Source organism: Brugia malayi (assembly GCF_000002995.4).
Source record: "Brugia malayi strain FR3 genome assembly, contig: Bm_v4_ChrX_scaffold_001, whole genome shotgun sequence".
Classification (NCBI taxonomy): domain Eukaryota; kingdom Metazoa; phylum Nematoda; class Chromadorea; order Rhabditida; family Onchocercidae; genus Brugia; species Brugia malayi.
In genome coordinates, this window is record NW_025062479.1 from 17,937,303 (window position 1) to 17,954,297 (window position 16,995).

At 31.9% G+C, this 16,995-nt stretch overlaps 2 protein-coding genes across 3 annotated transcripts; both read left to right on the forward strand.

The window, feature by feature from the left end:
• Positions 1-2,269: 2,269 nt before the first annotated feature.
• Positions 2,270-6,728, forward strand: Bm9557 (Uncharacterized protein; the record flags this gene model as incomplete). Its single annotated transcript, XM_043075255.1, has 11 exons — positions 2,270-2,362; positions 2,738-2,863; positions 3,596-3,760; positions 3,851-3,978; positions 4,157-4,220; positions 4,428-4,604; positions 4,794-5,005; positions 5,264-5,384; positions 5,639-5,772; positions 6,090-6,191; positions 6,674-6,728. 11 exons carry the CDS (start codon positions 2,270-2,272, stop codon positions 6,726-6,728), a joined length of 1,377 nt encoding a protein of 458 aa, XP_042931189.1.
• A 5,450-nt stretch (positions 6,729-12,178) lies between these two features.
• On the forward strand, positions 12,179-15,808 carry Bma-hrpk-1.3 (Uncharacterized protein; the record flags this gene model as incomplete). Of its 2 annotated transcripts, none has more annotated exons than XM_043075256.1 (8): positions 12,179-12,301; positions 12,815-12,858; positions 13,668-13,740; positions 13,951-14,106; positions 14,444-14,551; positions 14,689-14,943; positions 15,289-15,476; positions 15,763-15,808. In XM_043075256.1, the coding sequence occupies 8 exons, from the start codon at positions 12,179-12,181 to the stop codon at positions 15,806-15,808; spliced, it is 993 nt and encodes a 330-aa protein (XP_042931190.1). The 2 variants fall into 2 exon arrangements, with proteins under 2 accessions (XP_042931190.1, XP_042931191.1); XM_043075257.1 differs by having other exon boundaries at positions 14,689-14,928.
• Positions 15,809-16,995: the final 1,187 nt, after the last annotated feature.

Below are 16,995 nucleotides of genomic sequence, written 5' to 3' on the forward strand. Positions count from 1 at the left end.
TTACTGACAGAACAAATCATCAAAATTTTCTAACCTCACTTTTTGTTTACATCAAAACAATCCATGTAGGAAATTAAAAGGCTAGCCTACAACTACAACATTTATAAATTGAGAAGGTTAAAAAGCTAAACTAATACTTTACTTAATTAGCACGAAAATAGAAATATCCGGAATATGAGCGTAAGAAGTCGAAAGAGGGTCAGATGGTTAAGAGAATAATAATCAGCATCCACCAATGTATGGATCATTTAAAATTGTAAATTTGAAGGACACACAAGAGAAAAGTATAATACAGTTTATAATAGTCGCATTACTACGCGAGTCGGATGAACATTGGAGACAGTATGAGGAAGACTGAATGCAAACACTTATACCTATTTCAATAAAATTAAATGAAATATTCATTTATTGTGACGGGGCGTTTTTATAGCTATATTATCTTGTATTACTCTTTATGAATAAACGACGAATAATTTTATTCAAAACTGATCAACAATTTCCTTAAAACGTTTATGGTGGCAGATAACAGATTATTTTCACTTTTTTCATTTTATGAAAGAGGATAGATGTTTTTTTGTGTTGTCTCACTGCATCAGTGTCACATTATAAACGCTTGGCTATGTCGTATTGCCATCTGTAACCTATCGTTGTTGCTATAATTTGTGAATAAGCATAATATGAATTTACATAACAGTAATTGAGAACTGATAAATGGCTATAAAATTCATAACAATGCCGTTAGTATTATTTTTACTCTACAATTAAATTTTAAATAAGTATGAGCTTTGGTTAAACTAATTATATATTTGGTCAACTCTTTTTAAGCGGCTCTTCCAGAAAATACTTGAAATTGATATAGTAAAATTGCTAGTGTGAAAATTGTAAAAGAATCTTTTGGCTTGGCGGGAATATTTCAACTTCATATTCACTGAATAACCTGGTTGCAAAGATTTGTTGGGTTAATTTGAAGTATTTAAATATAGAAAGTTTTTTATTCGTAAATTCTACAGGAATGGTATTTACAACATTTCCACCTGAAATACTTTCTTTTCTATGCGAATATATTCGTCTGTCATGACATCTCCAATCCTATAGCCTTAAGCACAACTTAATTTCTATAACAGAAAGAATAAAAGAAAAGAAAAGAAAAAGAGAAAATCTGGAAAAACTTTATCACAATTTCAGAAACAAGTGCAGATTTTCAAATGACAAGCCTTTTAAGAGCTACTTTTGATTAAAGGTTTTACTTCGTTCGTTGAAAAACGACAAAGCAGTCTGCCTTACAGATGCTGAAAGATAATAGAACTTGAGTGAAATAAGCCGCACACACACAAAAAATCTTTGTTTTACGCTTTATACGCGTCATTTAAAAATATCCTTAAAGTTAAGTCCATCATTGAAAATAACTGAAAATAATGGATTACTAATTGGGTAGAAGTTGCAGAAAAGAAACAAGAGGTAGAAATTTAAAGGACTCATTTCACAATTATTTTGCATTTTACAAAATAATGAAAAAATTGGTGGCGTGATCGATAGTAAGCGGAGAATTTGTGTTTTATGAAGGAAAACGTTATGATCAAATCTAAAAATTTTAAAAACGTCCAGAAATGCAAATGAATTCCTGAAAACATATGTTATTGTCATATGGATATATGTTCTTGACTGGAAATTACTGAATTAAGAGCAAAGAAGTAATGATAGTCTTAAACAAGTAAATAAGATCTGAGATGGTATTTGTCACTAGGACAGGAGCCTATTAAACTAACAACCATGGATGAATAGTGAAAATATAAACTGAAATTATGATCTTCAGCAAGGCATATATTTGCATTTCTTGCTGCAGCAATGATTCATTGAATAAGTTATCGTGAAGTAGGGTGCGTTCACTAGAAAAATTGCATCAGTTCTTGCATTTAAGACTGATCGACCGGTTGCTTTCTGTTCAAACTATTCTATTTCATTCAATTCTGAGAGAGGAGGTAAGTGATTGAGAATTTTAAATTTGTTTTAAATAAAAGTCTATATTATAATAGATCCGGTCGTTTTAAGTTTAGTGCTTTTGAGAAAGTGCTCATTAACTGAAATTTTTTCCTTTATCAGATATAGAAGGCCAAACAACATGTCCATTTTGAAGTTACATGAAGAGAGAGACAATAAATCACAGTGTATAAGCATATTTCAGAAGTCACTATAAGTGCAGACTCAAACTGAAGATTTCAAGTAAAAAAAAGACTCGTTCTCGAAAAGAATGATAAAGAAAATTAGAGAGATGGTTTTGAGAAATTCGCAGCAATCTGAGGAATCAACAAAATATGCTGGAAAAGATAGCCAGGCTACTGTACAACAACTTGTTGCAAAAAAGGTATCGTGAAACTTAGAAAACTTCAATGGCAAATAACTCATACTGAATAAGAAATAAAAAAACTACAGTAAGTAAAGATTACTGAACAGTAGTTCATTTCTAAGCAGTTATGGCTTTGATTCTACTATCATAGTAGATCTGCACACACTTTAATAATATGTTAGCACAGTTTTTCTTTGTTCGATAATTATAAGTTAATACAAAACATAAATTGAAACTTTATGTCCATTATTTCTGCATCTAGCATCTATTAAACAAATTAATTGAATGAATTAATGAAATACAAACGGTTATTCAGTTGATTCTCTTCAGCTCATACTTTTCTCTTTTGGCAGCTTCTACTTAGAGCCATATTTCCCACAAATATTTTTCCAGAATTCGAAACAGTTGGGAAAAGAACTGACAGAAACGGCTGATGTGCTTAGGTTTGCAGGTGATTTGTTTCGCAAAGAAGTCTGTCTTCCAAAAAAATATTGGAATTTGTGGAGTCAAATTAAACGGGTTTGATCCTCGATCTTTGATTATTTATTAACAGATTGAATCTGATATGGTGCTTCCCTTTTTGATGTCCATTGTTTCTGTACATGCAATATTTCATCTATCATCTATTCATAAATTAATCGAGTGATTGTGATAAGCTTAGATTATAAAATTTCTTGCTCTTTCTTTCTTGGATTTGTATGTAAATATTATAATTCTTTTAAAAAGTGAGTTGGAAAATAATGTAAAAAAGATTACATAGTCTAGGGAAATGGATTATTTCAATGCCGTGGGTCTGGCTTGGCTAAATTAACATGTAACTAAGCAGTAAGCTTATCTCGGAAAATGAAATTATCTATCTTCTAGTTAAGGAACTATCAGGCAGACTTAAGTAAATGTTTTGATAGCACTTTATGAATTTTATTTAAATAATAATACATTTCGCAAACCCTGAAACGTAATAATGAAGTTTATCTTTTTGTATTTTAATTTATACTTTCGTCCTAAAATAAACTTCACTCGTTTTAAAACATATTTTCTAGAATTGGATGATTACGAATAGCCAAATTTAAAAATCAAAACTGAGAGCAATTTCAGGGTTAAGCAAAAATTTTGGTTTTAACTAATTTTTGAGTAGATTGAAAAAAATATAAACTAATAATTAACCCAATTGTCAGAAGTACCTATGACAAAAATCATAAATGAGATTACCTCTATTTTCATAATTTTCCAGAAATTTATTTCCTAATCTAGCAACCAAAGCTGCAAATCGATCAGTCGAGGTTTGTTGGAGAATTCCATAACAGAGATGACAAAGGCGACTGGCGTGTTATCGGAATGCGTCCTGTGCGTGGCAATTTAGTCACCATCGAATATGACGTTATGCGTTTGTATAAAGAAAACGCATCTTTTCCTGAAGTAAATGTTTTATGTGCCTGTTCGAGAAATGTTTTCGTCATTTCAGAAATTATTTTTTTTTTAAAAAATGTCGTTACTGATGGATTCCAGATAATGGCGAAGGAAAATAACAACCATGTAATGAAATTATGTAATTCAGACAATTCGAAGAACCACGTGTTTTTCATGCAACAATACAAATTGCTTCTTCTTCTTAAAAAGCGATACCAAAATTATCGGTACTACTTACTTTAAAAAAAAAAAAAAACCTTATTGTTATCTTATTTCTATCGGATTATTAATATCAACAAATGAATTGGATGATTTCTTGCAAGAAATATAATTTACTTACAACCTTACTTTTTTATGTGCAAATCAGCCCTTCATTTTTCCCTATATTCAAAATTTAATCTTTAGGCAACGAAAACATTTCCCAGGAGTGTTTGGATGTGGTGCATTTGAAGAACTTTGCTACAAGGAAGTCAGTTTTATAGATTAGTTTCAGTGGGTGACCTTTCTGCGAATTTTCAATTCAATGTTGCAAACGAATTATTATCGAAGAAAGCTTTCCTCTAATAATCTACCTTAGTTAAATCTATCAAACAATCTCATCTCCTATTTCAATATCTCTGACATTCGGCATTGAAAAGTCTAAAATAATAATAGATTATCATGTTTCAACTTTCAGAAGTTATCAACAAGCGATATGTTACCGAAGTTGCTTATTTATTTTCCGTACCCAAATCCAAGACCATATTTCCTACAAGAGAAAATTCAACCAACATTAGAAGAAATTTTCCGGATGACTCAATTTGGTGTTTTAAATATTGGGATTACTCGAGATGTAATTATCGGTTGCATTAAGGTTAGTCTTTGTTTAGTAGATTATGGCAGATTATGTTAATCTTGAGTTCCAGGAATGGCCATCTCTTGCCTTTTAATATATATCATCTTGAAATCTTAAATCTATTTTAAACTGTATGTGTAGAGAATGCAAAATTCCTAATCACTGCTTGATTGATCCACATAAATTCCTCTTTTTTGACTCTTTCAGGCTTTACGGTTATTACATCAGATAGGTTATGTGCACCGTTGTGTCGCACCGTATAATTTTGCGATCCGTCTCGAACCCTTTTCAAAAATGATTTTTCAAAATGATCTTTGTGAACAAATATGTCTTACTGACTTAACATTTGCCCGAAAGTACAAAGATATGAACAAACCACCGCGAAGAGTAACTGCTTTTACTGGCACCTATAAATATTGGTTAATTTTGAATATAATAAACTTTTATACCATTTATTATCCTTCAAAAGCTCTCAGCACTTAAGAATTAATAACAATGCTATTTCCAAATTCGAAGTACATTTCTGTCCTGAAATTTTAACAAAATATTTAATTCATCCATTCGCTGAATGGACCTAATATGAATTAGCGTAATGTTTGTGATCGAGAGCCAATATTTAGCTTCTGTTCAGTTCTCTGTTATTAAATCCCATTAATGAACGACTAATCGAATTGCAGTTCAGTGTCGGTTCACAATCACTTAGAACAGTTTCCAAAAGATGACATAATCTCTTGCATTTATATGTTTTGTGAATTTTTGCAAGGCTATTTACCATGGAAAGGACTAAAAAATATTAAGGTTATTGTTTTCATAATTTCTTCCCCAAAGAAATGCGACTTCATGTCATTCTGTTTATCGGCATATTTAATCCATTTAAATCCAGATGATGTCCATGTTTCAAAAATAATAAAATCTTGTCGTTAAGACAAAAAAAAAATCAATAAATAAATAAAATCAATCGCTGATATGAACACGAAATGATCAAAATACTACAGGAATTAGTACTTTTATGAAGTGCCTTCTAAAATCAAATATTTTGATTTGTTTTGTAGGAAATAGTGATATTGAAACGTGAACTGCAGATGAAACCCCCAGTGTTTATGAATAACACTGGTGCCAACAGGACTGTAATCGATCTCGGCCGGCTACGTGGAGTGTTTACATTGCTTGAGGAAATCAAACCTTAGTAAATTTTACTGGTGATAGCAATGTCACCTAAATTTATTTAAATGTTTAGAATGTTTGCTTCTGGATTTGTAAAATAAATCCAAATATCTTTGGTAAAAAAAACTCTGTCATGTTAGCAAACTGTCTTTACATAAATCTATTATTGCAGAAGTAAACATTCTAGTGTTACAAATTTTTTTACATATTTTTCTTTTCTCTTACAATGCATTCTTCCTGCCTTCTCTAAAATGTAAACACACTATTAAAATTGAAATTTCCTGATTTTTTTCATCATAATCTATTGAAATGAGGAAACTTTATGCTATTGCATTTTAGTCGAGGTTTACCATACCTAATAATATATAAAATGCTGGACGCAATCGCATCCCAGCATCATACTGTTGACGAAGGACCATATGAACTATTCGGTATTTCCAAGTATGTCTTCGCTTTTCAGAAGTTATTTGTCATTAGTTAATGGTATAATTATATTTAGGAAGAATAATTTGTTTTCAAAGCAATTGAAAAAAATTGCTTAACTTTTATTACATCACTAAGCAGCTCCTTTCACGCAACTAATTCACTCCGCTATTTATCTCTTTTTCTCTTAGCAGAAAAGACATTTCGGAAACATTTCTTACGTAACAAATATTCGTTCCATCTCGGTTTCATTTTATCTACTTTTGCAAACTAATTTTTTTTTTTTCAGAAGCTTCGCTTCTGAAAATATTACGAGAAATATGCATCAATTTATTTTAATCAAATAAGTAAATTGCTACAGCTGTATGAGAATTAGCTTCATATAATAATATTACAGAATATTTTTAATGGATCGTTTTAACTTACTTGAAATGGCTTCTCAACAGTATAGGTTATTGGAAATCTTGAAGATTAAACTATCACCTTTTAAAAATTTGCAGAGAAATGCAAAAACGGTTTTCGAGGACTATGGAAAAGTATGATCGTGAAGTATAATCGTTGGTCTCAAGCAAATATCAAAAAGAATTCTGTTGACTCTTTCAATTTTCTTGAAGGTAGAAAGAAATTAAATATAGGACCTTCCCATACACTTATTGCCAAAAATGCTTCCACTGAGGTGTAATCGTCAAACCAAATAAAGGATAATGTGCTTGTTTTTTACAATTATAAAGAATTAATCATGATTTCGAGATTATAAATTCGGAAACTAAACACATTTAGGATTCATCGCTTGTTTGATCTAAGCGCACTGTTTGTGAGACTCGATGAAGTAAAATTTTGTGTGGCGTTTATTCATGCTAATAGGACCATTCCCTGAAAATTTTCCTGTACAATATAATAATCTGTCATTCTAGATCTCACCATGTTTTATAAACAAATCTTTTATAGACAATAAGAACAGTATCCGTTTCTATCCATGTTTGTGGAATTTCCGTTGAAGAGAGAAAAGCAGTAATTATCCAGTTTGTACGGTCTAGCACTGTGTTGTTTACTCTTTAAACTATTGACATTACTAACATAATTTCCCCAAGCTTTTCAATCCCTAGAATTAATGTTTCAGGTAGGAGGTGTCATCTCCAAAAATTCAAATAAACAATATAAAATCCTCTTGCACAATGAGGTCAACCACCAATTAAAGTCCATTTGGATTATAGAGTGAATTGCAGTTAACCATTCTCCAAAGAATGTGCGTCTTTTCCATTATTTTGGTCGTTACCTCTCCCACTTTTCGTATTTCATTTTTAAGGTAAACCATTTTTATGGTATAAGAGTATTTGCGGCGCATATATATGAGTGACAACCATAATAGTTTCAGGTAGGGAAAAAGATTATGCGACACTGATACAACACTAATATCTGAAGGATATTTGCAAAACGATCAGTAACAATCGCTGCTTTATGCATGATTAATTCATATCTAATCTATATACTAATGAAATTGTGGCAAATGTGGCAAATTAACTGTGTTTGCTATTTTTTACAATAAGGATGCGAAATTTGTTGATTATGTAGCTAAATAAGCATTCACTTTAAAGCCCATTTGTTTAGCAAGTGAAATGGAAAAGAAGGCTTTTACCAAAAACTGAATTGTTGTAATAATTAAAATTATAATTACCGTCATTAAATTAATTCAATCTTAAGTATGCAATTGAATTAAAGTGAAAAAAGTTGGTAAATTTGAAAAGCAACTCAATATCTAAATTATTTTTTTTTTTTGTGAACGTTAACAATGATAATAATTATGTAAGTAAATAAGCATTTCACCTTGTAATGAGAACTATAAGAAGAAAAAAAAGTCTAAAGTTTAAAAAAAAAACTCTAATGAAGTTCATTTTTAAACTTGGAATTAACACTAAACAGTGTTTTGCGTGTTCATATTTAAATTTGTAGGTTTTTGGGTTTATATTAATTAATTTGACGTCTAATAATTAATGATAATTCTTGAAAAATCAAAACTGAATTTTATGTTTAATGGAAAATGCTCTGAAAAGACATTTCATTCAAATTATGATTTGTGAAGAAAAGACTGTTTGTATAGTTAGATATTATGCAGTTATCTGAGATATGAATACAACCATATCAAATAACACTATGGCTTATGATAATTTTTAAAAATATTTCTCATCTATTATGACTAATGATCAGGTCACACTAATTTTGTAATATAGCAGCTTACTTCAAACCTATACGATAATAGTATTAGAGATTCTTTGAACGATTATTAATTGGTATTTCTGGTTAAGTACGTACTACAACCTCAGATGCTGCCAGTTGATATTATTTCTTTTTTACGCTAAATGCTTCATGATTTTTAATATTCGATAGGATGCTTTATTATTTTATTAAAATTATGCTAAGTAAGAAATCGAAAAGTCTTCTAATAGTCCACTAATGTTTTGTCGCCTAAGAATTCTCATATTAGTAACTCCCTTTAATTTTAAACTCAAACTCTGAATCTATATAGACCAGAACTGGTTGTTCAGATTGCATTATTATACGAAAGATATTATTTGGATTCATTTTCTCTTCTGAAAAATAAAGTATGAAATGTAGTCATTATTAAGTTACACACGTCTACATATAATCTTCCATCCGCAAATATCTGAAAAATTATTTATTAGCATTTTGTACGCATCAAATGTATTTGCACACTTCATAAAAGACAAATCCTAGTTCAGTATTATATTGTTTTTGTGTTGCGCGTATGTGTGAGCGTTCTTTGTTAATCGCAATTTAAAATAATCTGTGTGAATATTCGTTTATTTAATCTATCATTTTAGCAATTTAAGTTATTATTTAATTCTGTTCTAATCAACTTTTTTCAGTCATACGCATAATAAAATAAATAATCTATTCATCAGTCTGGTTGCAGTAAACTTATCACCTAACAAAGCAGAGAAAGCGAAAGTATTAGTTAGTTGTTGGGTCATTCACAATGTAATGCAAGTATTTTTCAGAAATGTTTAGTCAAAACTTTACTTGAAAGAAATTTTCGGTACTCCTCAGTTTTTTTTTAATCTTTTAACTTTTTTTCACGGACTTTTCCACCTTGCTTTGTTTGAACTGTTCGCTAATACATTGAAATGTTATTAGTACAGAAGACTCATTTTATTTTTTATCACTGACACAGAAAACTTGTTTTTCTATTACATGAAATGAAGCGGATTTACAGACGATTTGTAGTCAGTTTGTAAGTGGCTTGTAAACGGTTTGTAATTAACTTGTAATTTGCAAAAAATGTATTATAATTGGGGTTTTTTTAAGCCGGTTACTAACCTGTCATTGTTTTTCGAGGTTGAGTAATTGTTTGAAATGCTGGTAATGTGATGAAATGGTGAGAAAGCGAAATAATTTGTACATTTTCTTTTTTATGCGGAAATGAGTTGCACTAGTTGATTACACATTGAAAGTGATTGGTATCATTCATTTAATGTTTTCAGTCATTTTGAGCAACATAAATAGTAGGGATCTTATGTCAATCTAATCGTAAATTATGATGAATAAATTTACCACATCGTTATTTTTTATATTTAGTTCAACTTGCTTACTCAGTTTGAAAATTGGTAAAAAATGTTTGTGACATCAATGAAGAACGTTGTCTGCTATCACTATGCGATAATAAAAAAGAAATATCCATGAATATCAAAACAGAGTACAGACAGTAAGACTACTATGATGAATAAATTTACCATATCGTTATTTTTATTATTGAGTTCAACTTGCTTGCTCATGACTTTGTCAAATTGTTGATCGTTAAGCAGCATTGAGGTAAATGTTATTCAAATTATCACTCAGTATTGCTAAGTGGTAACATGCAAAGATTAAATTTATTGATCGGATTTTATGATTTTATCGGTTTTAATATAATAGTTTTTAATATAACAGCTTGATTTAATATAATTAGCTCTAATAGATTTTAATATAGTACTTCGTTTATAATAATATTCCTGTCATTGTGAATATTATTTCTTCCCTTTTTCCTTTCTTCCGTATTACCATTACTATTATAATTATACAAATTTTTTGTCATAACCAAATGACGGATATAAACCGAATTAATTGAAGCACTTAAATCCAATATAATACTTTTTTAGTTAATATATTTTTCTTTAGCGTCATATTTATTTACGTGAAATAATCGTAAGAGGAGTTCGCAATTTAATTTAAATAGGAAAATTTTCAGTCACACTCTTCTGTTATGATATATACACTGTATTTGTATTGTTTTGTCGATTAATCATTGGAGAATTAGAAATAAGCATCAACTTTTAGAGCTCACGTTAATCTAACAAAAAACTATATATATATATAATTAGAAATTTTGATTTAGTCACTAGCTGATGTTCAAAAAGCAAAAAAAGAAAAACGAAATTATAAAGAATAATTCCGTGAAAAGTATTCCGTTCTTTCATCAACTACAAACTGTAACGATATCTTTTTTGATTTTGAAAAAATATCAAAAAATTCCTTCCCACTGATGCATTTCCTTCTCTAAATAACAACTGTTCTCTTTCTTTCGCAGAAACAAGGATAAGTGGATGGACCACAGTTTAATTTGTTCACTGAAGATATTTCTGAAAAGGTGGACGAGAAAAGTTTCCATCATTCAAGAAATATTTGTTGCAGTATAGATCAATTTATCAGATGGAAAGAATTCAGGAAATAAGGAATGTCGACTTTTTGTAGAAATCTCTTCGTTGTTTATGAGACATACATTATAAAAGAGATATGATTATTCTCTTTTTCATCCCATGCTAGTGCTTTTCATTTTCAGTCAACTTGAATCAGATTGTAAGCTATTTCTTAACTACTCCACGCCAAAATTCGAGATTTAATGACGTCAAAATCCCTCCCCTCAGGAATAGTGCTAACAAAAAAGCCGGACAAAATTGTTCTCTTTAAAAAAGGATTAGTTAGCTGCACCTATAAATAAAATTTGTGGAGGATTCGTTGAAATTTTAGTAAAAATTTGGAAGTGACAGAAAATGCGACCTTGCATGTGCAAACTTCATAAAAGCTGGGACGAAGAGATGATAAAAGTGCTTTAAAAATCATTTCTCTTTCGTAAGTAGCTTTCAATTGATCTCACAACGAATAAAATCCTTCACACAATAAGTAACTGATTTCATTTTCCGTAAATAAATTGTAAAAATGGGAAACAGAGATTGCACTATACGACCATGAATATTGATTGTGCAGTAGCACAGAGGGAGTGGTTGGTTAGTAGTTGTGACTTTTGTGAGGTTGGATGTTCAATGTCAAGGTGGGGTTGCCAGGGGAGTACGGGGAGAGACATTGGGGGTAAGTTATTCATCTTTCTGTGCTGCTATTTTTAGTGGAAGGTTCGCCAAGGTGGAGCAAATTTCTTTTTTCTCATCCGATACCTGGTTTATGCATTTTTTGCCCTCTCTGACAAATTACAAATTGCAATAACAGCAAAGAAGAGAAAGTCCGGTCTGGGTCAAATGTAACATCATTTCCGTAGTGGAAGAGGTGTTCCAATCGTTCTCATAGTACTTTGTATAAACACAATCCTGTCTTCCAGAACAACTTTTAATTGCGGTTAAGTGCAACGACATTTTTTATCTGAATGGTAATTTAGAATGTGGTCCGCTTAAACATAAGGTATAAAGCAAGCCCTTCTGCAGTGTTATCCAGTAGAATACAACCATCAAGAGCTAAATAAGATGTATTGAACAATATAAGCCACATTATGATTAACAATTGAGAATTAAGGTGGTAACAAGTGGAAGAAATTTTGGTTGTCTGGGTTTATTTAATGGGCTGACTTCTTACTATGTTAGTTACAAGATAGCTTGAGTTCGCTATTAATTTGTTTGAAAAAATGTGTCGTTAATCGTATTTCAGAATCATTCACAGTTTAACAGAAAGGGATGAAACGTTCTGCAGGAGACCGATTTGGAAGTGGAAGTAAACGGACACGAATGGACAGTTATGAAGAAGCTTTAGCGAATGGCAAATATGAACTACGATTGGTAGTGACGAGTCGAGGCGCTGGTGGTATCATTGGCAGGGGAGGCGAGAATATCAAACGCCTCCGTTCTGAGGTACTGCCATTTGGGTAACACCCATGTATTTCATATTTTACAGTTTTGCAATTTATTACTTAGAGCGTCGACCGAAACTCATTTGCCTAACAAATAATATCAGCGCATTCTTTCTAAACTGACTTTCTGATGCTTAACGATTTTAGTAATTTACACGTCTCTTAGACAGTGTAGTTTTCTAGCAGTAATTTTGAATGAGTTTTTGATTCCAGGAAGCAGGCTTTTTAAGTAATCGACTTATTTTACGAAGGGTTTCGGTGTTTGCAGCTGGCTTTAACTTGTTAAGCAAATGCGTTTTCGACCACAACTTGTGCAGGGTGTTGTCCTTCTTTTCCCTTGATGATTGAGATTTGCTTGTAAATGCAAACTTCTTGATTCCAAGAACTTCAGGAAAGTTCAAAAAGTTGTTAAATCACTTTTATATGCAACGGCCTTAGACTTTTTGTTGTTTGGCGGACTGAGCACATGAATTACGAAATTGTGAACACAGCCCAAACTAATGCTCATTTGCAGTTCGACGCGAACCTGACCGTCCCAGATAGCCAGACGCCCGAACGGTAATTTATCCTGGAAATACTTGTTGCCCTCACTACTGATTACTCGTTGGGCCACGACCGTTATTGCCACCGGGCTTCCACACGATGGATAAACCTACAGCTCTAACAGGCTGACCTTGAATTACCTTCCACATTTCTTTCATAAATCTACTGCTACAAAATAGGTGACATGCCTGCCTGCCTTCGCCTGCTTAATTGTTTGGGAATATGGCGCACATTGGTGCAGTTTAAGATTTTGATAGCTTTTAAGTGATTTCATTCAACTAAGGGATGTTCCCTGAAATCTGAAGGACAGTTTTTGTGGTGTTGTAAATTTAATTGATTTGTGGTAACCAAAAAACATATTTTGAAGTGGTGTTGTAAAGAGAGATCATTTAGTTGTAGTTTTCCTTAAAAGCAATGTGAGACTTCATGTGGAAATAATATTGTAGGAACATCATGTTTAATTGGGACAAAGAGCAGAGGGGCATGTTTCCCAAATTTTTTAGCAGAGGAGGCCATTTTTTTATAAATAAGAAGTTTTCAATAACCTAAAGATTTTAATCAGCCTGGAGCACGTTATTTTTCAGTTTGGAGCTTCCTTGCAGTATTGCAAGGTAAACAGTTCGTCCCAACAGTACTTTTTCTTGCAGCTGTTAGGTTTCAGATTGTAATTTGATTACTGGGCAGTAGCTTTGAACTTTTATGTTTTTGAAACTACACCTGTGAAATTTGCATGATTTTCCCATGAATTCATACAGGAAAAATGCTTCTTGGAATTTTTTCTTTTTTTTTTCTCTCATTACAACTGTATTTTACATGCCATTCAGGGTACTGACACTCACAGCTACAACAGAAAACATCGCAAACTGCTTACGTGAAATTATACCACGTCTGGATGAAGTAAGTTCCAATTTTTATAAATTTTAAAAGCAACCAAAAAAATTTCTGAATTTGTTAGTCGTCATCACTGCGAACAAGGATTAAAGGGTGCTTGGACAGTGGAATATGATGGTTTTAATGGACTCCAGCTCACTGGTTTTAATGAGGATGAGATTTGAAACTTCGATCTTTCTAAAAGCAGTGGGAGATAATGATGGAGAAAGTTTTCAGAATCGCGAAGATGATCATGATCGACGAATGAAGAAAGCAGACAGATCGGATAGTGAAATGAAAGTTTTAGTACATGAATCTCATGCCGGTGCTGTTATTGGCCGTGGTGGGTCACGAATAAAGGAACTTCGCGAAAAAACTGGGGCGCAACTCAAGGTTTGTTACTCGTTTTCAGTTTATGTTACGTGCGTAACTGGATATATATGGCATGTCTCAAATTTTCGAAATGAAGTAGTTGAGTGAACAATTATAAAAGCATTTAATATATTATTTCCGAATATATATATATATATATATATATATATGTAATTTATTCTAATTTAGATTTATTATTTAATGGGTTTTTTTTCTTTTTTTTTACAATATCGAGTAGAAAGCGTATAGTTGTTTTAGGGAACAGCAGAGTTGTATTGAAGAAAGAGGCAGAAGTTTCAAATATAAAAAAATTAAAAAAACTTAATCGCAAAATATCTTATCATTAAAGCACTAACAGGTTTTTTCTCGTTGTGCACCACAATCAACTGAAAGAATCGTACTGTTGAATGGTGAAGTGGAAAAAATAATTGATTGTATCAACATCATTATTGATGTGCTGAAAGAGGTAATGTATTAAACTGTTTATCAATGACAAAAAGCTCTTTGATCTTTGAATAAGCATTGAAACAACGCCTTTATGATGAATGATATGTTTGAATATGCTTGAAAAAGAAATCCGGAATTTTAGTTTGTGACTTTTAGATCCCAATAAAGGGACCTGTTCGGCCATATGATCCGATGTATTATGATCCAGATATCATTAGCGATTATGGTGGGTATGTTCCTGATCGGAATTTTATCTCACGTGTAGGTCGAGGAAGAGACTTTGGGTTTAGCAGTGGTATAATTCCTTCACGATATCCTGGAAGAGATGATCGTTATGGTGGAATGAGGGATATGATGGGCCGCTATTCACCTATTCCAGCTATGCAGACCACACAGGTGGAAACAACTGACGTAACATGATTTCTTAAGATTATTTTTTAGAAATACAATATCTTAAATTACTAAATCTGCTTTTCACCTCTTTCTTTGATTTGGCTGTGGAGCAGTACTTCTTAATAAAGAAAGATTATGCGCTAACTATATATATATATGTTTTATCGTAGCATACTGATGTATTTGTTATATAGGGATATAGTTATATTTGTTAATCTTGTTATTTTAAGAATAGCACTGTTTTTTACTTTGGCAAATAATTGGTTTTTCATGGGTTTCGGAAAAGGTGGGGATATTCAGTTTTTAGGTTCCCATAACAATTTAGTATTGAGGGATTTGTATTCGTTATTATATAATATTTAGGTTACAATTCCGGACGAATTAGGAGGTGCGATAATAGGTAAAGGTGGTTCACGAATCAACCGAGTGCGTGAAGAATCGGGAGCACAGATCGAAGTTGAGCCTCATCGCGATAATGGTGGTGACCGGATCATAACAATATCTGGTACTCGAGAGCAAATTCAGGCAGCACAATATTTGCTGCAACAGTGGTTAATAAAATCTTCGTCTTTCTTTAATATTTTTCAACGAGGGAATAAGGTGCAGCGTAGTTGAGAGTTTTGTTTTGTCCAGTTCGACTTTTTGTGGGAAATGGGAAGAGGGCTGGTGCAGATATTAGTATAATTGAAAAATTTTTAAAAAATAAAAAATTTTTAAATTTTTTAAAAAAAAATTTTTAAATTTTCAAATTGAAAAATCACATTTCGAGTGTTCTTGCATCTTTCGCGGTACCGATTCGTATATTTTGTATTATTACATGCATCACCATTATTTCAGCGTTCGTACGTCGGAAGCTGGAAGACGTTATTTAAGCGAACATTAATTGGAGTGGACAGTCGAAAGCTTTTATTGAATTGTTTTTAATGAGTATTTTGTCATTTACTTGTTATTTTCATTTATAAACTTATTGATTTTTTGGCTATTTTGAAATAGATTGTCACACTTACTATTGTATTGTCTTTTTTATGCATACTTTGTATCATGTGTGTGATCTCCTTACATTCGTGTCCAATAAAATAAATCTCATTCCAACCTACCTCTTCCACTGAAGTGTTATTGCACCTTTAGAATACATATCTGTGATAAGGGACGACTTTATTATTCAATCCCAACCTATAAAAAATTCTAGGTGCATTATCGCAGTATTTGTTCACTACGCTTCTTATTATGGCTTATCCAAGTTTTTCCTATGCTTATGTGACGTAGCAAGTAGTATTTGCTTTCTTCATTCTCATTTGTTCAAAACATCGTGAAATTTAAATGTGAAGTCACTCTTCTTTCTCTATTACCGATGCTATCGTCACCTGAGCAAGAGTAGTGTGTAAGTGTGAATTATCGTAATTGCCGCCATTTCCGAGCCCCACCAGATGAATTTGAAAATAGCTAAGATCTTGGTTGAGGAATCTGGATAAAGTTTGGTTTCCTATTTAAAGCAACTAGAGTAGTTTCAATGCTGTGTTTCTGCGAATAACTAAAATTGGATTAGCGACATGTAATATGTTGGTGGGTATTAGTGTATTGAAGTGCTCTAAATTCAATTTTTGGGCTGTAAGTGTAGTTTAGGGAAGCTCCAGCTAATGGTTCAGTATGATTAAAGCGAGCATTAAGATTGCAAGTAATGAAGAAGCTTGGAGCATAGTGGATTTGAGAGGCACTCTAAAACAAAAGGTGTAAAATAATATACATGTTGATATTAGGTAAATCTTTATGCTGACTATGACATGATTATATCATAGTTTTTTCTTATTCACGCTACTTGTCATCTCTTTTTTTTTTCCTTGTTGTGAGATACAAAAAGATACAAATTGCAAAAGTGCTCGGCCAAGCCTTTGATATTTTCTAGTAGTTGTGCTTTATTGTTAATGACTCTAGAAAGTATGGCTCCTTTGTGTTGGCGTTTTCCTTTGAGATTGGAATTCGTATCTACGAAACGTGCTGTTAACATTGTTCCAACATCAAACTGTTTCCTGAATCTAAAATCTTAATATAATTAGCTTTCCGACTTCTCGT